Below are 24,953 nucleotides of genomic sequence, written 5' to 3'. Positions count from 1 at the left end.
ACAGTAATAAATAGTTTATCCTTATCTAATACAAACCAAAGTTAACAAATTCACCATTCAAAATAGTTACAGCCTAAAGGGAGATAATTGAGAAAGACTTGAAAGTTAACATAAGATTGCAATCATGTAAAGTAAAGTAAATGTAACAAATAATCCAGAGTCCTTGTTCGGTACTGGATCAATCCCAGACTCTAATCAGTGTGTGTCAGTCATGAGGCCAAACATCCCTGAAAGTTTAATCCAAATCCATCCAGCGGTTCTTGAGATATCTTGTCCACGGATAAACTAACAAACAAACATGACTGAAAACAATACTTCTGCCTTTGCTAAGGTGGAGGTAATAAAATATGTTGCTCTTAGCAATGTTTTTAGCCAATTCTGTATATACTCTTTTCTCTTTACTCTTTTACTTGTTTCAGTCATTTGACTGCGGCCATGCTGGAGCACCACCTTTAGTCGAGCAACTCGACCCTAGGACTTATTCGTTTTGTAAGCCCAGTACTTATTCTATCGGTCTCTTTTTGCCAAATGGCTAAGTGACGGGGACGTAAACACTCCAGCATCGGTTGTCAAGTAATGCTAGGGGAACAAACACACACACATACATATATATATATATATATACATATATACGACGGGCTTCTTTCAGTTTCCATCTACCAAATCCACTCACAAGGCTTTGGTCGGCCCAAGGCTATAGTAGAAGACACTTGCCCAAGGTGCCACGCAGTGGGACTGAACCCGGAACCATGTGGTTGGTTAGCAAGCTACTTACCACACAGCCACTCTTGCACCTATACATATATATATATATATACGACTGGCTTCTTTAAGTTTCCGTCTACCAAATCCACTCACAAGGCTTTGGTCGGCCCGAAGCTATAGCAGAAGACACTTGCCCAAGGTGCCACGCAGTGGGACTGAACTCAGAACCATGTGGTTGGTTAGCAAGCTACTTACCACACAGCCACTCCTGATTTTTTTCTTATAAATATTTTGAATTTTTTTCAAAAAGCAGTTTGTTTTTTTGTCTTTTGATCTTTGCAGGCCCTGCAGATTTACGTGTTTGATGACTGCGACCCAGAAGAAACGGGTTACCTCTGTTCAACCAACATACCTCTTCTGTCCCTCGCTCACGACGGAGCCATCAAAGGATTCTTTGAGCTACATGAGCCGACTCCTGCCCCTGCTGCTGCCTCTACCAGCATCACCACACCCAGTGTCCCCGCCCCACCAACTGTGAATGGCCAAATTGAAATAGCAGTCCATTGGCAGAATGCCTACCTTGCCCCACCCCCTACACTTTCTATGCCTCACATCTCAGCCATTTCTTCCACTGAAGCTGGTAGTGATCAGGTAAGTCTCTCTCTCTCTCTCTCTCTCTCTTTCTCTCTCACTCCAGCCACATACAGTCCCTATATATACATCACTATACACCTCTTTTACTCTTTTACTTGTTTCAGTCATTTGACTGCGGCCATGCTGGAGCACCTCCTTTAGTCGAACAACTTGACCCCGGGACTTATTCTTTGTAAGCCCAGTACTTATTCTATCGGTCTCTTTTGCCGAACTGCTAAGAAACAGGGACATAAACACACCAGCATCGGTTGTCAAGCAATGCTAGGGGGACAAACACAGACACACAAACACACACACGCATATATATATACATATATACGGCGGGCTTCTTTCAGTTTCCGTCTACCAAATCCACTCACAAGACTTTGGTCGGCCCGAGGCTATAGTAGAAGACACTTGACCAAGATGCCACACAGTGGGACTGAACCTGGAACCATGTGGTTGGTAAACAAGCTACTTACCACACAGCCACTCCTGCACCTATATATATATATATATACGACGGGCTTCTTTCAGTTTCCGTCTACCAAATCCACTCAGAAGGCTTTGGTCGACCCGAGGCTATAGTAGAAGACACTTGCCCAATGTGCCACGCAGTGGGACTGAACCCGGAACCATGTGGTTGGTAAACAAGCTACTTACCACACAGCCACTCCTGCGCCTATCTTATATACCTGCACACATCTTATACACATTCCAGTCCCCTCTAGATATTGGTTTCAGAATTTAGCACAAGGCCGGGAATTTCAGGGGAGGGGCTAGGTCGATTACATCAACCCCAATACCCAACTGGTACTTGATTCATCGACCCCGAAAGAATGAAAGGCAAAGTCAACCTTGGCAGAATTTGAACCCAGAATGTAAAGATGGACAAATTACCGGTAAGCATTTTGCCCACCATGCTAACGATTCTACCAGTTTGCCACCTTGTCTTCTCAAAATAATACTATATTCCAACACACATCTTATACACACCACATATAGCCCTTTCTCTATATACATGTATATTTTACTATACACCATCACACACCTTTTACTCTTTTACTTGTTTCAGTCATTTGACTGCGGCCATGCTGGAGCAACACCTTTAGTCGAGCAAATCGACCCCGGGACTTATTCTTTATAAGCCCAGTACTTATTCTATCGGTCTCTTTTTGCCGAACCGCTAAGTGACGGGGACGTAAACACACCAGCATCGGTTGTCAAGCGATGGTGAGGGGACAAACACAGACACACAAATATATACACACACATACATATATATATATATATATATATATATATATATTATATATATATATATATATATATACATACATACGACAGGCTTCTTTCAGTTTCCGTCTACCAAATCCACTCACAAGGCATTGGTCGGCCCGAGGCTATAGCAGAAGACACTTGCCCAAGATGTCACGCAGTGGGACTGAACCCGGAACCATGTGGTTGGTTAGCAAGCTACTTACCACACAGCCACTCCTGCGCCTATATGGCCACTCCTGCGCCTATATGGCCACTCCTGCGCCTATATGGCCACTCCTGCGCCTTATATACATTACTATACATCATCACACATATACACCACATATAGCCCTCTCTCTATATACATACTACTATACACCATCATACACCTTATATACACCACTTATAATCCTTTGTATACATTACTATATACCAACACAGATCTTATATATACCATGTATAATCCCCTATATACATTACTATACATCATCACACATATACACCACATATAGCCCTCTCTCTATATATATATTACTATACACCATCACACACCTTATATACACCACTTATAATCCTTTATATACATTACTACACACCAACACAGATCTTATATATACCATGTATAATCTTCTATATACATTACTATACATCATCACATATCTTATATGCACCATATATAGCCCTATATATACATTACTGTTTTCCAACCCACGTCTGTTTTCCACACTACCTCCTGTGCAGGTGGCACGTAAAAAGCACCATTTGGGCGTGGTCGTTGCCAGTACCACCAAATTGACCTTCATGCCGGTGGCACGTAAAAGCACCCACTACACTCTCAGAGTGGTTGGCGTTAGGAAGGGCATCTAGCTGTAGAAACTCTGCCAGATCAGATCGGAGTCTGGTTCGCCAGACCTCAGTCAAAATCGTCCAACCCATGCTAGCATGAAAAGTGGATGTTAAACGACGATGATGATGATGATTCAGTTCTCTATATACGCTACTATACACCACCATCCTTATACACATCCTATGTATAGGTCTCTTCTGTTTCCAACTTAAGCTAATGGAACAGAGGCCATCAATAGCTTATATCTAATATCCTCATCTGTGGACCATGTTTTCCGCTTCTATCTAGTTGGATCCTTGCTTTTTCAGCTCTTCCACAATATCCTGCATCCAGCTATTTTTAAAGTATCCTTCCTTTCATCAACCTCATGGGTCCTGATCAGAGCCTGATCTTTTAGTTGGGCTCTTCCTCAAACACTTCCCTTCCTATGGGACATAAGCCATCAAGGACTTCCCTCATAAAATCTCAACTCCAGGCTGTCTTTTCTGCTTCTATCCGGTTGGATTTCTGGGGATTTTTTCAGCTCTGCATCAGTATCTTACCAACAATAACTCTGAGCACCTTTTCAAACTCCACCTGTCTAACACCCATGGACCCGTGGGCATGTTTACAAAGTCAGAAAACAGCACAGCTCCCATGACTTCATTATTGTTATTATCATAATATCCTGTCTCCAGCTAGTTTTAGGTCACCCTCATGGGTTTCAGGTCAGGGCCTAATCTTTTTAGTTAGCTGCTTTACTTACTAAACCCTTTTGCTGTCTATGATGCATAAGCCATCAATGACTTGACTGTGGAATCTTCTGCTTCCCTCCAGTCGGATCCTTGCTTTTTCAGCTCTTCCACAATATCCTGCATCCAGCTATTTTCAGAGTGTTCTTCCTTTTGTTATCCTTGTGTATTTGTACTTTGGAGCCACGACCGGTTTCAACTGGGTTGATTATGAAGGGGTTAATTCTGTAAAATATTCATAGGTCCTGCTAGTGTAATATAAAATTGTGAGACTTACATACACGTGACTACCTTAAATTGTTTTCCTACATTTTTGTCGTCACAGGTTCAAATCCACAACCTCCAGACACCAGCATCTTCAGCTACTATGGTTATTGATGACGACGATGATGATGGTGTTGTGAGACGGCAGAGCATCGTCTCACTCCAGGAACCAGTGAAGTTAAGAGAAGGCAGCAGCAGCAACAGCAGTATGGCTGCAAAGGCTGCCCACGCATCATCAAGCAGCATTGGAAACATGCCTCCATCGTCACCGCTGACGTCGTCATCTTCGATATCTGCTCCGTTGTCATCTTCGATATCTGCTCCGTCGTCGAGGTCGCAGTTTGCCAGGCAAGACCCGTCTGCGGTTGTGGCACCGTCGCCGCTGCCGTCGTCATCACACGAAGGTGTTTCCTTCACAACATCCACGCCGGCCATGGCTGCTTCTACTGCTGCCGTCCAGTCGCCTGATGTTCTGCCACAGAAGCTGCAGAGGTCGTCCCAACCAGTATGTATAATATATATATATATATATATATCATCATTGTCATCATCATCACCATCATCACTATCATCATTATCACCATTGTCTTCATCATCATCATCATCATCATCATCATCATCATCCCCATCATCACTATCATTGTCATCGTCATCATCATCATCACTATTATCATCATCACTATCATTATTATCGCCATTGTCTTCATCATCATCATCATCATCACCATAACCATTGTCATCATTATCATCGTCATTGTTATCATCATCATCATCATCATCATCATAAAGAAAAAGATGAAGGTTTAATGGTGTCTATGTTTGTGGAATGCAGGTTAATGAGTCTCGTTATAATTTGGTACTAAGGTGATGAACTGGCAAAGTCATTAGCATGTCAGACGAAACGCTGCTAAACATTTCATCTGTCGTTGCGTTCCGAGTTCAAATTCCCACAAGGTCGATTTTTTTCCTTTCTTCCTTTTGAGGTCGATAAATTGAGCCCCAGTTTAGCACTGAGGCTGATGTAATCGACCTCCACCTGCTCCCCAGGAATTTCTGGCCTTGTGCCATAATTTGGAACCATTATTATTAGGTAACTAGCAGTATCGCCCGGCGTTGCTAGGGTTTGTAAGGGAAATAACTATATAAGCATTTTTAGAGAGTTATAGCCAAAAAATAGCAAAAAAATGCATTAAAAATGGAAAAAAATTATGGTAAATTTTTTTTTAAATCGTAGACGCGCACTAATACCCAGAAGGGCTCGATATGAATCACGACTATAAGATACCCGCTTTTGGTTAAACTGCACTGCAAAATGTGGGAGTAGTTAGGAATCTAAATCGTAGGAGACAGACACTCACACAACTTCACTTTTATATATAAAGATATGGGGGAACCTGGCAGAATCATCGTTTAGCGTCCGCTTTCCATGCTGGCATGGGTTGGACGGTTCAACTGGGGTCTGAGAAGCCAGAAGGCTGCATCAGGCCCAGTCTGATCTGGCAATGTTTCTACGGCTGGATGCCCTTCCTAATGCCAACCACTCCATGAGTTTAGTGGGTGCTTTTTACGTGCCACCAACACGGGGGCCAGACGTGGCTGGCAACAGCCACAATCGGATGGTGCTTTTTACGTGCCACTGGCACAAGGCCAGTTGGGGCAGCGCTAGCAACGTCCACGTTCGGATGGTTCTCTTTCGTACCACCGGCACTGGTATCACAGCTGCAATTTCCATTGATGTTGATCTATTTCGATTCTCACTTGCCTCAACAGGTCTTCACAAGTAGAGTTTTGTGTCCCAAGAAGGAAAGGTATGCATAAGTGAACTGGCTACATCCCGTGTAGAGGCCACGGGTTATGGTTTCACTTGTCCTGCCGAGTCTTCTCATGCACAGCATACTTCAAATATGACTTACCTGCTTCCTCGAAATTGCTGGCCTTGTGCCAAAATTTGAAACCATTATTATTCTCTTTCTCTTTTACTAGATTCAGTCATTTGACTGCGGCCACGCTGGAGCACCGCCTTTAGTCGAGCAAATTGACCCCGGGACTTATTCTTTGTAAGCCCAGTACTTATTCTATCGGTCTGTTTTGCCGAACCGCTAAGTGACGGGGACCTAAACACACCAGCATCGGTTGTCAAGCAATGCTAGGGGGACAAACACAGACACACAAACATATACACACACATACATATATATACATATATACGACAGGCTTCTTTCAGTTTCCGTCTACCAAATCCACTCAAGGCATTGGTTGGCCCGAAGCTATAGCAGAAGACACTTGCCCAAGATGCCACGCAGTGGGACTGAACCCAGAATCATGTGGTCGGTAAGCAAGCTACTTACCACACAGCCACTCCTGCGCCTATCTGCTCTGTCGTCGAGGTCGCAGTTTGACATTGATGTTGTTATTATTATTATTATTATTCCTTTAAAAGTTATGAGGGTTTATATGGGGTACTGAAACCAGAAGTCCACCCATTTCTCTATTTTTCTTCGACATTTTCAGAAACCAGCACTCCGAAGAACTATCCCGAAACAACTGAAATTCGAAGAGGATTACTCCACCATAACCTTGGCAAATACCACAAACACTGATGTCCCCTCTAATGCCGTAGTTGGGATGAAGAATAACCAGAAACTTCTGAATGAGTGGAAGAATAACTCCTCTGTTCAAAGCAATGAAGGTGAGTCTCAGCTTGTTCCTTAGTTTTGGAACTACAGGACGCACGGCTCAGTGGTTAGACTGCTGGCTCACAATCACGAGGTTGTGAGTTCGATTCCCCGACTGGGCTGTATGCTCCTTTTACTCTTTTACTCTTTTACTTGTTTCAGTCATTTTGACTGCGGCCATGCTGGAGCACCGCCCCTTTAGTCGAGCAACTCGACCCCGGGACTTATTCTTTGTAAGCCCAGTACTTATTCTATCGGTCTCTTTTTGCCGAACTGCTATGTGACGGGGACGTAAACACACCAACATCGGTTGTCAAGCAATGCTAGGGGGACAAACATAAACACACAAAACATACATATATAGGACGGGCTTCTTTCAGTTTCCATCTACCAAATCCACACATAAGGCTTTGTGTTTTCGTCAAAGCTCCAAACTCGGAATCTTGGGGTTAGTAGCCCATGCTCTTAACTACTTCGCCCACGGGCATGTGGCGTAGTGGTTAAGAGCATGGGCTACTAACCCCAAGATTCCGAGTTTGATTCCAGGCAGTGACCTGAATAATGATGATAATAATAATAACAACATCGAAAAATACCTTAGGAATGAGAACCCATGTTTGAAATTTCCCCAAGACACCTGATGAAGGCTGGAGGGTATATCAGCCGAAACGTTGTGTTAAGAACAAACAAGATGAGGAGAAATATCCGTCAAATGTAAATAATGTAAATAATGTTCATCTGTTTTTTATTGTTTTTTTTCTCTCTCTCCAGCCTTCGAACATCAGTACCAGGACAACATCGGTAATAGTGAATACGTTGGCAGCAGCGGCAGTGGCAGAGGCAGCGATGTTGGTGCTTCCAAAGAGAGAAAGAGGAAGAAGAAGAAGAAGAAAGAGAGCAAAGAAGAGCAAAGCTCTAGCGAAAACGTGAGAGAAGGAGGAGGAGGAAAAGAATTCGCAGAACAGGTAGAAGAAGAAGTAGAGGAGATGATACAGGCAAGCTATGAAGAGGCACCGTCCAGCTACTCGGACAATGAGGATTTGGTTATCCCTACTGCGGTAAACTCATCCAAAAACTCGACCGGCAGGGACAAGGTAATTCTCAAAGATGCCTTCTTTCCTTCCTTCCTTCCTTCCTTCCTTAAACAGTGTTGATAGTGGAGGCGCAATGGCCCAGTGGTTAGGGCAGCGGACTTGCGGTCGTAGGATCGCGGTTTCGATTCCCAGACCGGGCGTTGTGAGTGTTTATTGAGCGAAAACACCTAAAGCTCCACGAGGCTCCGGCAGGGGATGGTGGTGATCCCTGCTGTACCCTTTCGCCACAACTTTCTCTCACTCTTACTTCCTGTTTCTGTTGTACCTGTATTTCAAAGGGCCGGCCTTGTCACTCTCTGTGTCACGCTGAATATCCCCAAGGCTCCGGCAGGGGATGGTGGTGATCCCTGCTGTACTCTTTCACCACAACTTTCTCTCACTCTTACTTCCTGTTTCTGTTGTACCTGTATTTCAAAGGGCCGTCCTTGTCACTCTCTGTGTCATGCTGAATATCCCCGAGAACTACGTTAAGGGTACACGTGTCTGTGGAGTGCTCAGCCACTTACACGTTAATTCCACGAGCAGACTGTTCCGTTGATCGGATCAGCCGGAACCCTCGTCGTCGTAACCGACGGAGTGCTTCCACACAAACGGTGTTGATTATAACAATAATGATGATGGCCCATCTATACACACACACACATACATGGCATTTGGTCAGTTGTCCATGCATGAATTGACCAGTGGTTTGTTTTCCTTTTTTTTTTCCTTTCAATTTTTGCAATTCTTCCTACAGGACGGGGACACGGTCACCGTGGTAGTTTCGTATCTGACCCTCGACGAGAACTCACCACCACTGCTGAACGACAGGGTCACACAGCTCTACATTGAGTACCGCTTTCTGAATTACCCACCCGAGGAACTGGAAACACCCTACCCATTACCCAAACCTCGAGCTGACCAACCAATCCACTTCAATTTTTCTAAATGTAAGTCTGGTGTCTTTTTTTTTATTTGTTGTTGTTGTTATTTAACCCTGAGTTCAACCTTGATCTGTTATTAAATATGCCAATTTTGATCTGTTCCCGGTCTGGGAATCGAACTCACTGCCTTATGATTGTCAGCCCGACACCCTAACCACTGGCCATCCTCCTTCAGAGCCCCCTACACCCCTCATGTTTAATGCCCTCTCATATCTGCCATTGATATTCTTCATTCTGTTGTCACCCCATTCACTATAACCACCCTTTTATACTTCTGAGCATTAGCATAGCTAGGAGGCACACAGTAGGGGGCAGTCCATCCTGGGTGGCACTTTTAAAGGGGCGGTACTTTTGGGTCTGCTGTTGGCAATATGTGGGGTTTTTTTGTGGGGTCCGGTGGGGGGAGCAAATGGAAGGGCCATCACGAGTGGCACACACTCTAGCTATCCTAGTGCCTCTCACCTCCATCTCTGGCACCATATACTTTCCTCCACCCCACTACTTTTACCTCTCACTTTCTGATGTCTACAAGTTACTGCTTGTCACCTCCCCCTTTTTTTACCCACTTCTATCCCTCTCACCTTTCCCCCCCTCTTCCCTTCTGTACTGATATTTGCTATCAGCCATACCTTTACCTTCGTTAATCCCTCCTTACATCATCCCTGCCCATTCTTTGCACTCCCTGTCCCCTCTTCCTTGGAACCACTTCCTTCCCTTATTTGTACTACCATCCCTCTGCCCCCTATTTACTCTAATCCCCTCCTTTCTCTGCCTTCAATTATCGTAGCTTAGTGGTTAGGGGCATTCAGTTCACGATCCTATGGTCATGAGTTCAATTCCTGACGACGCGTTGAGTCCTTGAGCAAGACACTTTATTTCACATTGCTCCTGTCCACTCAGCTGGCAAAAATGAGTAGTACCTGTAATTCAAGAGGGGCCATCCTTGTCACACTCTGGGTCACGCTTAATCTCCCAGAGAACTAAGTTATGGGTACGCATGTCTTTTACTCTTTTACTTGTTTCAGTCATTTGACTGTGGCCATGCTGGAGCACCACCTTTAATCGAGCAACTCAACCCCAGGACTTATTCTTTTGTAAGCCCAGTACTTATTCTATTGGTCTCTTTTGCCGAACCGCTAAGTTACGGGTACATAAACACACCAGCATCGGTTGTCAAGCAATGTTGCGGGGACAAACACAGACACACAAACACAAACACACATATATATATATATACATATATACCACAGGCTTCTTTCAGTTTCCGTCTACCAAATCCACTCACAAGGCTTTGGTCAGCCCGAGGCCATAGCAGAAGACACTTGCCCAAGATGCCACGCAGTGGGACTGAACCCGGAACCATGTGGTTGGTAAACAAGCTACTTACCACACAGCCACTCCTGCGCCTGTGGAGTACTCAGTCACTTGCATGGTAATTTCACGATTGGATCAACCGGAACTCTCAATTTTTTTGAAGGCACATTGTTTAGTGGTTTGAGTATTTAGCTCGTGATCATGAGGTAATGAGATCAATTCCCATCGAAGCCTTGTGTCCTTGAGCAAGACCCTTTATTTTACGTTGCCCCACTCCGTTCAGCTGACAAAAATTTGTTGTCCCAATATTTCAAAGAGGCCAGCCTTGTCACATTTGGTGTGTCATGCTGAATCTCTCTAAGAACCACGTTTAGGGTACACATGTCTGTGGAGCACTCAGCCACTTGCACGTTAATTTCTCAAGCAGGTTGATCCGTTGATCGGATCAACCGGAACTCTCACTTTTTGTGAAGGTACATTGTTTAGTGGTTTGAGTATTTAGCTCATGATCATGAGGTCATGAGATCAATTCCCGGTACACATGTCCGTGGAGCGCTCAGCCACTTGCACGTTAATTTCACAGGCAGATCTCTTTCCGTTGACCGGACCAACTGCAACCATACACCATCACAACCGACTGAGTTTGAATTAGTTCTGATTTCTCTTGCCCCTCTGAGAAAAATTCATCTTCATCTTCCCCCCGCCCCCACCCCTCTCATAGCCACCCTCATGCCCCATTTATTGTGGCCCCTCTTAAATACTTCTGCACCTCACCCTCAACAGCTTCTACACTTTACTCATCGTCCACCCCACCCACCCTACTTTCTTCCCCCCCCCCGTTCTCTTTCGTGACCCACCTCCATCTCTCCCACCTTACATCTTCCCACCTGGTTTTCCTCATCAACGGCACCTCCACCCTTGGTCATCACATCTACTCCCACCTCGACCCTTTCTCACTCTCCCCCTCCCATACTCTTATCAAATTTCTCATCATTTCCTCGTTTCTATTCTCTCTTATATCCACCTTCTTCTTTACCTCTACCACTACTACTAATGCCACCACCACCACCATCACTGCCACCACCACTACCACTACCACCGCTACCCCTACTACTACTACTACTACTACTACAAACCCCCCATTGCTATGACCATGACTGTCACCATCAATCACTGCCATTACTACCTCCACCACCACCACTACTGTTACTTCCACCACCACTACCACTGCCCCTACTACTACTACTAACTACTACTACTAACTACTACTACTACTACTACTACTACCTCTACTACTATTACTATTACTACTACTACTACTACTACTACTACTACTACTAACTACTACTATTACTACTACTAACTACTACTACTACTATTAATTCTACTACTACTACTACTACTACTAACTACTACTACTATTACTACAACTACTACTTCTACTACTAACTACTATTAACACTAACTACTACAACTACTACTACTACTACTGCTGCTGCTGCTACTACTACTACTACTACTACTACTACTACTACTGCTGCTGCTGCTACTACTACTACTACTACTGCTGCTGCTACTACTACTACTACCTGTACTTTAACCCTCTATTATCACAGGTTTACATGTGGACTACCAGAACAATTATGAAAAACGCCAGTTTCTTGCCAGTATGCTGTTACCTGATGACCCAGATGGGGGCTCGTAAGTACTTATAGACATACCTATATATATATGTATATATATATATATATATATATATAATTATAATAATAAGGGTTTTTTGCAACAAGTTGCTTAAACCACATACCGAAAATATTAGAAATAGCAGTCAAAGGGCTACTATTTCTTTTACTACAAAAATTAGTCTCCACAAACAACAGTATTTGTAACTCACATTTGGCAAAAGAAGAAGAAAAACAACAAAACCACACAGTCTACGGATTAATTATGGATGCACATTTCTGGATTAGAATCGTAAGGTTCATTTCCTTATCAACATAATCTATAATTAATCCGAAGACTGTGTGATTTCATTGTTTTTCTTCTTTTTTTGCCATATGTGGGTTACAAATATTGTTGTTTGTGGAGACTTATTTTTGTAGTAAAAGGAAATAGTAGTCTTTTGGCTGCTATTTCTAAAATTTTCGGTATGTGGTTTAAGCAACTTGTTGCAAAAAACCCTTATTATTATATTATATAAATTTTTACCGAATATGGTCCTTTTCCATACCGAAATACTACTAGGTGAAATTTGTTGATTTTATTAAATTAATTATATTTCACCCTTTATCTGTGTGTATATATATATATATTATATATATATTATTATATATATATATATATATATATGTTTATGAATGTGTGTTGCAAGACTCCTGATGTGAAGTGGTGTGTTGAAACAGATATTGTTGTATTTTGGGTTGGTCATTTGGCAAAGAAAAATAAGGTAATTCCTGGGGCCACATTGTGTCCTTGAGCAAGACACTTTATTTCATGTTGCTCCAGTCCACTCAGCTGGCAAAAATGAGTTGTATCCGTAATTCAAAGGAGCCAGCCTTGTCACATTCTGTGTCACACTGAATCTCCCTGAAAACTACGTTAAGGGTACACGTGTCTGTGGAGTACTCAGCCATTTGCTTGTTAATTTCACGAGCAGGCTGTTCCCTTGATTAGATCAGCTTGAACCCTCATCACCATAACCAATGGAGTGCCACTTAATTAATTAGTAATAATAAACTAAAATTACAGTAATCTGGTACTGTTTTAATTGCCTCTCCTAAAAAAGTCTCAGAACTTCTGGAATTCACCTTGTATTTGTGTGTACTTTCTTTGTGTATCAAGGCTGCCTTTGGTTTCATGTTAAGAAAGTATCTAAACAATTTTCAAGCCAATCACATGGAGGAACGATGTTTGTTTCCATTTTGGGTTAAAACAAGGAAAAACACGGGAGTTCATGATAAAGTTTCACCAGGATTTTTGGCAAACAAAACAGGAAATGAAAGGGGTCCGACTCTTGAGTAACATGTATGTGTGTGTGTTTGTATATATATATGTGTATGTATGTATGTGTGTGTATGTATATGTATGCATGTGTGTAAGTATGTATGTGTGTATGTATGCATGTGTATGTGTGTGTAGACTAACATTAAAAAGTAATTGGAGATATGTCTCTCAATCTCTCTCTTTGTCTCTTTTACTCCCTCTCTCTCTCTGTCTCTCTACATCTCTCTTACTTTTTATCACTCTCTCTCTCTCTCTCCCTCTCCTGTTCAGCATCCGTTTCACAGTGGTCAGTGAACCAGAGAAAGACGCACAGACGGAGGAGTGTGAAGAGATTGGCGTTGCGTATGTCAGTCTGGTGGACATTCTAAAGAACAAGAAGGACATTGTAGACGAGGAGATTCCAAGTAAGTTCTTTGGTGATGGCCATGGCAATGATAGTGTGCATTATGGTGATGGAGGTAGTGGTAGGATGTGTGTTTCTGGCAATGGTAGTGGTGGTGGTGTGTGTGTATGTGTGTTGTTGTTGTTGTTGTTGTGGTGGTGGTGGTGGTATGCACAGTAGTGGTGATGTGTCGTTTTTTTTTGTTCTTGTCTCAGTTCTCATTCACACTCAAATTGACACCTGTACATAGCACTGCTACTACAACCCCACCTCTTAATTATCTATCTACCTTATCCATCCATCCATCCATGTATATATATATATATATATATATCTGAGACCCCCTTTGGTCACGACACTGACCATGGGATTGCACCTAGAAAGTTACCCTCCCAGGCACAAGTCCGGGCAAGGTTGTTTATGGAAGACCAGCAGTCACCCATGCATACCGGCCTCCCCTCTCCACGCCACCAGTGTCATCCAAGGGAAAGGTAAAGGGGCCGATACAGCTTGGTACCTGTGACTCATTTCTACAGCTGAGTGAACTGGAGCAATGTGAAATAAAGTGTCTTGCTCAAGAACACAACACGGAGCCCAGTCTGGGATTCGAACTCACAACCTCATGATCGTGAGCTTGACGCTCTTACTGAGCCATGCCGTTACATATATATATATATATATATATATATATATATATATATATATATAAAAAAAAAATGTGACCGCGTGTGTACCATTGGCGATTTTTTTTCCTCTGTCTTCCCTTCTCTGGATCTTTCCTTCTCCTATGTTTCCGACGAAGAGCTCCGCTCGAAACGTTAAACCCACCTTCTTTCCTTCTTTCCTGAGCGTCCAATAATACTATCTTAGTTCCACGTCCTCGCGTTGTTGTGTTTTTTTGTGCTTTCATGTTTGGAATAACTTTATATATATATTATATATATATATATATATATATATATATATATATAATATATATATATATATATATATATATTATATATATATATATATGTAACGGTAGAGGTTACCAATTGTAAGCGATGAAAGATTTGTTTTTGTAGCAATGCCTGTTATGGTGTATCTCTATGTATGTAGTTAGGTAGGTTGATAGGTATGAATGGATCTATCTTCCTATCTATCTATCTACCTATCTATCTATCTATCTATCTATCTATCTATCTATCTATCTATCTATCTATCTATCTATCTATCTATCTATCTATCTATCTATCTATCTATCTGTCTGACTGTCTGTCTATCTATTACCATATGTGCCTGTCTGCCTACATATACATCTCCCTCTTTCTCTCTCTCTCTTTCGTTCACTCTGGCAAAAACAAAACAAAAAAAAACAAATGACCTTCCTGAAATATAACTATATACATACATATGTAATTCTCTATAATTTGAAACCCAAATATAATCAAAGAAGAAAGAACAGAAAAGAAAAGAAAAGAAATTACAAATACAAAAAAATATATGTACCTTTGTCTCTTTCACATATTTTCTCTTTACTTTCAGTCTACGACATAGAAAACCAGCGCCACCAAGTTCCGATTGGCAGACTCAATGTCAGCGTAATTTGTCTGAAAGCACTGCAGGCTGTTGACCGAGAGATTGTGCGCCATTAGAACTGTGTTCCATCGTTATTATTGTTCTGTCCCTCCTCTCAAGTTTTCCTTTTTGTCCTATCTTTGCTCTCAAGTATCCCCCACTTCTTCCTTTTGTCCTATCTCTCCTCTCAAGATTTGCCCTCCCCCTGTTGTCCTATCTATCCTCTCATTTTCCTCTCCATTCATCCTATCTCTCCTCTCAAGCTTTCCTCCCTCTTGTCCTATCTCTCTGCAGAAGTCCCCCCCCATTTGTCCTATTTTTCTCTCAAGCTATAGTCATCACCCTTTGTCCTAGCTTGCCTCTCATCTGAAGTTTTCCTCTGTCTTGTCCTATCTCTCCTCTCAAGATTTGCCCTTTCTCTCTTTGTCCTATCTATCCTCTCATTTTCCTCTCCATTCATCCTATCTCCTCTCAAGCTTTCCTCACTCTTGTCCTATCTCTCCTCAGAAGTTTCCCTCCCCCATTTGTCCTATTTTTCTCTCAAGCTTTAGTCATCACCCTTTGTCCTAGCTTGTCTCTCAAATTTTGATTTTTACCTTCTGTCCTACCTCACCAATGATGTTTTGGTTCTCAGTCTTGTCCTATCTCTGCTGCCCTGTTTTGTTCTTTTGCTCTTCATCTTTTAATTTTTCTCTTATTTCCCTTCATAACTAAGATTCTTCTATTTTGGTGTGGTACACATCATATATATCTCATATCTCTGTTTCAACTTGTCTCTGTTTCAACATTTATTTCAAATGACTTATTTTCTCTTAATTTCATATTTTCATCCAAGTACAGCTTGACCTATTTTTCCTCATATTTTTGTCCCAAATTCTTAGAAACAGATGTGAGTTGGCAACAGGAAGAGCATCCAACCATAGAAAATTTGCCTTAACGAATCCTGCCTGACGCATGGAAGCATGGAAAATTGTATTTTAAAACAATGATGATGGTGATTCTACAGTGGTGCAAATTCTCATGTCCTAACCTATTCAATTTTCCCCTATTCTATACGTGTCTCATTTTCTTTTTGAGAGACTAGTTTTCTCTGAATTTCCACTTTTCCTCCAAGTTTAGTTTGTCCTATTTTTTCATCTTAACTAATTTATCAAGTTTTTTCTCTCATGTTATATTTTGTGCTATATTCTTCAGTGGTGCAGGTTTTTTTTTATGTCCTATGTTCATCTTTCTTGTATACTAGTTTTGTTTTATTTTCACTATCATCATCATCATCGTCACCATTTAGCATTCCTTCTTCAAAGCTGGCATGCGTTGGACATTTCAACGTGTACAAATGGGCCAGAGGACTGTGCTAAGCTCCAATATCTGCTTTAATATGGTCTCTGCTGTTGGATACTTTTCTTAATGCCGACCACTTTACAGGATGTAAGGATACTTTTTCCCAAGGCACCAGCAATAAGGTTGCCAATACTTGCACAACAAAACCCCTTGACCGAGTGAAGTACAGTGTGCAAGGAAATGAAATTAAGAGAGAGGCAACAATAGGAAGAGGTGTTTTGCTCAAAAGGTGAATAGATAGCTTCCCCAGCAGAAAAGAGAGAGAAAAATGGTGAGGGTGTATCCTCAAGTTACGAGATGGATATGAGAGAGAGAGAGAGAGAATTAAGATAAAGGAATATAAAGGGTGGGTGCATTGCTAAATACTCTAGAGTGCAATAGACTATGTGTGTATGTGAGGGGGAGGTGTATTTCATGTGTGTATCAATATTATCGTTTAACTTCCCTCTTTCCATGGTGGCATGGGTTAGAGGATTTCACAGGAACCAACATGCCAAAGAATTGTGCCAAAATCTACCATCTGTTTTGGTGTGTTTTTTACAGATGGATGCCCTTCCTGATGCCAACCACTTCACAGAGTGTATTAGATGCTTCTTTTCATGGCATCAGCAATAGCGAAGTCACAAGATACTCACATGATGAGACCCCTAACTGAATGGAGTTACAGAATTCAAGGATGTGAATGTATGATACAGGGACCAGAGTGAGTGTCTTGCTGAAGAATTGAATACATGGTTTTCCCAACCGGAAAAGAGAAAGGGAGAAGTGAGGGCATAATTCTCAAGTTCCAAGGTGAATATGGGAAAAAGGATACAGCAGGTGGATAGGTATGTGTGCTTGAGTGAGAAAAGAGCATGACAGATGATTAAAGATAGGGATTGAGTTGGATATAGTGACCCCATAATTTGTTCTATTATCAATGTTTTCTGTCTACGATAGATTTTTTTTTCTGGAAGGGTTCATTTTTTTTGTTGTTTTTGTTTTCATTACATGCAGACATAGCTGTGTGGTTAAGAAGATCACTCTGCAACCATGTGGTTTCAGGTTCAGTCTTACTGTGCATCACCTTGGGTAATTGCCTTCTACTATAACCCCCAAAGTAGCTAATGTCTTGTGAGTGAAATTTGTAAACAGAAACTGAATGTATGTGTGTGTGTGTGTGTATGTATGTATGTGTGTGTGTCTTTTTGTTTGTGTCCCCATGACCACCACATGACAACCGGTGTTGGTTTATTTATGTACCTATAACTTAGGAGTTTGGTAAAAAAAAAACAAGATCAATAGAACATATACAAAACTTAAAAATAAGTATTGGCATCAATTTGTTTGACTAAAACCCTTCAAGGCTGTGCCCCAGCATGGCCACAGCCCAAAGACCAAACATGTAAAAGATAATAGATGCCATTTCTTTTCTATGTCCTATTCTGTGATTCATACTTCTCAATAAATTGATGTCCTATTTTTCTTTCCAATGTTTTTAGCTTGTCCTAATACTCCTAATGTTACAGTTTGTTTGGGGTTATTCTGTTTGTGAATGGTTCTCTTTTATTTTCTAGAGTAATAATTTGTCCTATTTTTATTTATTCCTTGATGGGTATAGTTTATATCCATCTGCTTCTGTGGTGTATCTTAGTTCGTTTCTGTCAAACATGTAGTTTTTATTATTTTCGAATCCTACAATAAATAGAGCATGTTGTATCATGCACAAAAATAGGACAGAATACAAAATGGAGCTGGAAGTGTATTTGAGTGAACATGAAATTTAAAACATCATGGTTTTAGAATAGGACAAGATATATCAGATACACAAATGAAACAAGTTATGTGACATATGAAAATAGGACAAGATATCAGGTGATATATCAGGTGACAAGATGTATCAAGTACAAGAAAAATCAAGCTTTTGAAGTAGGAAAGTAGGACAAATTACATAATGGAGCACAAAGTGTGCCTTAAAGCAGAATTCATAGGTTGGAATAGTCTGAAAAAGTGAAGAACATGAATTGAAAAATAAATTTAGATAACTGTATCATAAAAGTGCATCAAAATATTTTTAAATATGATAAAAAAATAGGACATTGGTTTGCAAAGGAAACAATCTATATTATTGCTGGACACAAATGGAAATGAAATAGTATAAACCGTATCAAGGGTCACTGGCGTAGCTAGAGTGTGTGCTGCCTAAGGCGGCCCATTTGTTTACTGCTCCCAGACCCCACAAAAAACACATATTACCTACAGCAGCCCCAAAAGCGCCACCTGGGGACAAACAAGGACAGACAAAGGGATTAAGTCGATTATATTGACCCCAGTGCGTAACTGGTACTTATTTAATCGACCCCTATATTATAAAAGTTAAAATAGGACAAATTTTATAGAAAAATAAGACAATGTGCAACAGATTTGGAAAATAAGATCTACATAATGTTTGGAAAAAAATAGGATAAGAATATACTTTTGAAGAGAGAATGTTTTTCTGTATCTATACAGTTTGACCTATTGTGACTTTATATAGAGGATTATCCCTTTAATAGTAATCCCTAATACAGTTTATACTCCTTTACTTTCATTGTATATTTTATCCCATTATTCACACTTATTTTCAAACTCTGCTGTATATTGTCTTATTTTTTCATCATATAGGTTGTCTTATTTTTGTACTTCATATAATGTCCCTATTTTTATAATCCATATAGCTTGTCCTATTTTCTGGCTGTCCTGAAATCCCGTTTTAAAACCATGTTGTGTGCCTCTTTTTAGATATTTTTGGCTACATTTTGTGGTTTATCCTATTTTCATACCTGATATAGTATGTCCTGTTTTCATACATTATATAGTTTGTCCTATATTTGTACTTGATCTAATTATTCTGCTGTATTTTGTTGCATTTCCTATTTTTGTATATGGCCTTTTCTCTCTGCTCTGAAATATATCCTGCTTTGAAACCATGCTGTTGTGTGCCCCGTTTTAAATATGTTCTGCTCCATTTTTGGTTTATTCTTTTTAATACCTGATATAGCTTGTCCTATTTTTGTACATCATATGTTCTGTATTTGTACTTAGTCTAGCTATACTGCTCTATTGTGTAGCATTTCCTATTTTTCTATATGGTCTTTTCTCTTTGCCCTGAAATATGTCCTATTCTGAAACCATGTTAATGTGTATCCCATTTTAACCCAGATAGATGTGTTTCCACTTTGTGAGCTTTGTCCTATTTTTGTACATATACAGCTTGCTTTATGTTCTGTTTCTGTTCAAGTTTGTCCCATTTTCCCTCTAGAAATTAGTTTGCTATAATTATTTTATTTACTTAATATTTTATAGTTTGACCTATTTTGACTCTATATTTGGGGCTGATCTATGTTGCCCAACATATATAGTTTATTTTGTCCTTCCTGATGTTTATCCTATTTCATTCACTATGATATATCTCAACCTATTTTAACCTGCTATCATAGTTTATGCTATTTATTTACAGTATGATGACACTTCTTTGTCCTATTTCTGTACACCATGCTGTTTGTCCTATTTCCATCTCAAAATGCAGTTTGAATTAATTCCGTCCATGATGAACAATTGTTACACATACACACACATATTTATGTATATACATACATATATATATATGTATGTGTGTGAAGTATGTAAGTAAGTATATACGTATACATATATATATATAGATGTGTATATATGTATATACATATGTATCTGTATAAATAGCATATATACACACACACATATATATATATATATATATACACACACATATAGATGTTCTTAATGATCCCTCCAAATGCCAATCTTCTCAAAAACTATACAGAAATTAATGCCACAGCCAAACCATTCTATTTTGCAATAAACTCTGATGTCTTTTTATTTATTTGTTTCTGTCGTTATTTCATTTTATTAATTTTTTTTTTTGAACACTGCTGACATAGCTGTGTGGTCAAGAAGTTTGCCTCTTAGCCACATGGTTTTAGGTTCAATCCCACTGCATGGCAATTTGCACATGTGCCTTCTACTGAATCCTCAGGTTGACCAAAGACACGGGAAAGGACTTGGTTGGTAGAAACTGAAAGTATCCCATTGTCTGTGTGTATGTGCATGTGTGTGTGTGTGTGTGTGTGAGTGTGTGTGTGTATATATATATATGTATATATATGTCTGACAAACGGGACCGTGAAACTCTGAGTAACAGTTTTTGTGATATTTTTGCTGCTTTTTAATAAAGTATATTACTCTGCCTCTGGCGTTCAAGAACTATTTTCTCCACCTTGTTTTGCATTATGTGCTTACTCTGGTGTATGTATATATATATATATATATATATATATATATATATATATATCTACATTATTTATGGAAGTATGCTGTGCGTGAGAAGACCCGGCAAGACCAGTGAAAACAGTCAAAATCAAAATCAAAATCAAACCAAATCAAATCAGATATCAGAAAGCAGAACCAAAATTGAGGTCGATCAACATCAGTGGAAATTGCAGCTGTGGTTAAGCGAACCATCCGATCGTGGTCGGTGTCGGCGCCGCCATGTCTGGCCTCCGTGCCGGTAGCACGTAAAAGCACCATCCGTTCGTGTCCGCTGCCAGCCTCGCCTGGCCCCCGTGCCAGTGGCGCATAAAAGCACCATCCGTTCGTGTCCGTTGCCAGCCTCGCCTGGCCCCCGTGCCGGTGGCATGTAAAAGCACCATCCGCTCGTGTCCATTGCCAGCTTCGCCTGGCCCCTGTGCTGGTGGTACGTAAAAGCACCATCTGTTCATGGCCATTTGCCAGCTCTGTCTGGCACCTGTGTAGGTGGCACGTAAAAAGCACCCACTACACTCATGGAGTGGTTGGCGTTAGGAAGGGCATCCAGCCGTAGAAACACTGCCAGATCTGACTGGGCCTGATGAAGCCTTCCGGCTTCACAGACCCCAGTTGAACTGTCCAACCCATGCTAGCATGGAAAACGGACGCTAAATGATGATGATGATGATGATGATTATTTATATTTGACGGATATTTGTCCTCATCTTTGTTGTTAACACAACATTTCAGCTGATATACCCTCCAGCCTTCATCAGGTGTCTTGGGGAAATTTCGAACCTGTAGTCTCATTCCTAAGGTATCTTTCTGTATTATTATTATTATTCAGGTCACTGCCTGGAATCGAACTCAGAATCTTGGAGTTAGTAGCCCGTGCTCTTAACCACTACACCATATACCCATGTACAACTGTAATATATATATGGGAAAGTAAGAAGAAAAATAAGCGAAAATGGAAATTGTAAATCAAAAAAGAAAAGGCTTTTTATGAAAAGTAATGATAGATATATACAATTAGATGAACTGAGGTAGGAATAAAAGTAATAAAAGTCATTATTGTGAATTGTTAAAGAGATTCAAAAGCATACTGGTTTCGTAAGATTACTGATCACCGCTTTGAATGCACACTGATTATATATATATATATATGTATGTATGTATACTAGCTTAAAAGCTGTACTTTTAAGCTATTTCCTGTGGAGGGTTAATTGGGCGTGCAGCCTAAAACTAAGGGGATAAATAGTAATAAAGCATTTATCGGTACCCTACCATCTTAGATTTATATCACAGAGGATCACATATACTCTTTTACTTGTTTCAGTCATGTGACTGTGGCCATGCTGGAGCACCGCCTTTAGTCGATCAAATCAACCCCAGGACTTATTCTTTGTAAGCCTAGTACTTATTCTATCGGTCTCTTTTGCCGAACTGCTAAGTTTTGGGGACGTAAACACACCGGCATCGGTTGTCAAGTGATGTTGGGGGAACAAACACAGACACACAAACACGCACATACATATATATATATATATATACATATATACGACGGGCTTCTTTCACTCACAAGGCTTTGGTCGGCCCGAGGCTATAGTAGAAGACATTTACCCAAGGTGCCACACAGTGGGACTGAACCTGGAACTATGTGGTTCATAAGCAAGCTACTTACCACACAGCCACTCCTATGCCTATATGGAGAATTTTGTATCACTGTGGCATTTGGAGATCTCTGTGAAGCATCAGCAGGCTAAACAATATTCTTAGTTTTACCATTTGGTGTGAGTACGAAGTGATTGTTGCCATTTCCAACTCTGGAACAACCATAGAGATCACCATGAGGAAAGCACTGACGCATAAGGTGAAGTCCAACAATTTTCAGTGATTATCCTTTGGCTCTTGTTACTCTTTTACTCTTTTACTCTTTTACTTGTTTCAGTCATTTGACTGCGGCCATGCTGGAGCACCACCTTTTAGTACTTATTCTAACGGTCTCTTTTTGCCGAACCGCTAAGTGACGGGGACCTAAACACACCAGCATCGGTTGTCAAGCAATGCTTGGGGGACAAACACAGACACACAAACGCACACACATATACATATATATACATATATACGACAGGCTTCTTTCAGTTTCCCTCTACCAAATCCACTCACAAGGCATTGGTCGGCCCGGGGCTATAGCAGAAGACACTTGCCCAAGATGCCACGCAGTGGGACTGAACCCGGAACCATGTGGTTGGTTAGCAAGCTACTTACCACACAGCCACTCCTGCGCCTGTTAGTTGACATTGCAAAACTAATTCTTACTGGAATTTGAAGAGTCTTGAATTTAAAGGACATGTCTGCTGAAATCAGTGGAATTCTTGGAATAAACACATTTTCTCCCTTTCCTAGTCCAGTGAGGATTGTTGCTTCCAAAAGATGTGGATACGATTGCCTGACAGTCAGTCTTGTTCCATTGCACAGCTTTGGGAGAAGGCATTCCTGGAGGATCCAAAGAGTTAAGGAACTCAGTAGTTATTATAGATGTGTGTGTGTGTGTATATTCTTTTACTCTTTTAATTGTTTCAGTCATTGGACTGCGGCCATGCTGGAGCACCGCCTTCTAGTCGAGTAAATCGACCCCCAGGACTTATTCTTTGTAAGCCTAGTACTTATTCTATCGGTCTCTTTTGCTGAACCACTAAGTTACGGGGACGTAAACACACCAGCATCGGTTGTCAAGCAATCGTATGGGGGCAAACACATACACACACATACACTACCGTCAGAAATTAATTAGCACCCTTGATTTGCTCTTCACTCAAGGTATGTGCTGTCACCTAGTGGCCATATCTCGAACTATTGCTTTGTTGCGAGTTCACTGTTGCGCAGAACGATGACGTAACTTTGTTTGCAGAGCAGTTTGAGAGTCTACAGCCTTATGATGTTGACATAGCAGTGCAACAACAACTTGGAGTGCAGATGCAGACAAATCTTCCTTTGTTTAATAGATATAGGTAGCACCTCGCAAGGACCGAAATCACACCATACTAAGTTTTCTCATCGCGTAAGACGTTTTGAACAGCTCATAGGTTAATTGATTTAACCTATTTAATGTAGAAATTTGAGAAGTGCTAATTAATTTCTGACGCAAGTGTACATATATACGACAGGCTTCTTCCAGTTTCCGTCTACCAAATCCACTGACAAGGCTTTGGTCGGCCCGAGGCTATAGTAGAAGACACTTGACCAAGCTGCCATGCAGTGGGAATGAACCCGGAACCATGTGGTTGGTAAACAAGCTACCTACCACACAGCCACTCCTGCGCCTATATATATACTTTATTTTTCAGCATAGTCCCCCTTGCAGTCTCCACTTCTTCCATCGGTGTTGTGGTACTTGGGTCCCATTGGTGAAGAAGCTTTCATCCTGCTGGACAAAAAAGTCATCAACAGCAGATAAGATAATACAGTTCTATATCTAAGAGATGAGGAATTATGTACATTATTTACATTTGATGGCTGATATAACACAACATTTTGGCTGATATATCCTCCAGCCTTCATCATTCCTAAAGTATGTTGTTGAGTTATGTATGTAATGTTATACAGGTCACTGCCTGGAATTGAACTCGGAATCTTGGGTTAGTAGCCCGTGCTTTCAACCACTACACCATATGCCTGTGGGCAATAATGGAGTGAATTTTAGGGCTTATAAATCTAATATTTTCCTATCCTTCCTTAATACCTATTTCTTTATTGCCCACAAGGGGCTAAACACAGAGGGGACAAACAAGGACAGACATAGGTATTAAGTCGATTACATCGACCCCAGTGCGTAACTGGTACTTATTTAATCAACCCCGAAAGGATGAAAGGCAAAGTCTACCTCGGCGGAATTTGAACTCAGAACGTAACAGCAGAC

General features: G+C 40.9%; 2 protein-coding genes across 5 annotated transcripts in view; both read left to right on the top strand.

Moving 5' to 3' along the window:
* The window catches only part of LOC115225994 (protein fantom-like), a 61,725-nt gene extending 45,778 nt beyond the window's left edge, over positions 1-15,947 (top strand). For all 3 annotated transcript variants that reach the window (XM_036514898.1, XM_029796968.2, XM_036514897.1), the window contains exons 27-34: positions 1,048-1,356; positions 4,502-4,945; positions 6,952-7,129; positions 7,887-8,209; positions 8,946-9,138; positions 12,063-12,147; positions 13,720-13,853; positions 15,356-15,947. In XM_036514898.1, the coding sequence (XP_036370791.1) occupies positions 1,048-1,356; positions 4,502-4,945; positions 6,952-7,129; positions 7,887-8,209; positions 8,946-9,138; positions 12,063-12,147; positions 13,720-13,853; positions 15,356-15,465 (1,776 nt within the window). In that variant the 3' untranslated portion in view covers positions 15,466-15,947. The remainder of the gene's footprint in view (positions 1-1,047; positions 1,357-4,501; positions 4,946-6,951; positions 7,130-7,886; positions 8,210-8,945; positions 9,139-12,062; positions 12,148-13,719; positions 13,854-15,355) is intronic.
* The window catches only part of LOC115226061 (MARVEL domain-containing protein 1-like), a 347,770-nt gene that overhangs the window by 253,161 nt on the left and 69,656 nt on the right, over positions 1-24,953 (top strand). The window lies entirely within an intron of this gene.

The sequence above is a fragment of the Octopus sinensis genome, linkage group LG29, assembly GCF_006345805.1.
Source record: "Octopus sinensis linkage group LG29, ASM634580v1, whole genome shotgun sequence".
NCBI classification, from domain to species: domain Eukaryota; kingdom Metazoa; phylum Mollusca; class Cephalopoda; order Octopoda; family Octopodidae; genus Octopus; species Octopus sinensis.
This window is presented reverse-complemented; position numbering and strand designations above follow the sequence as displayed.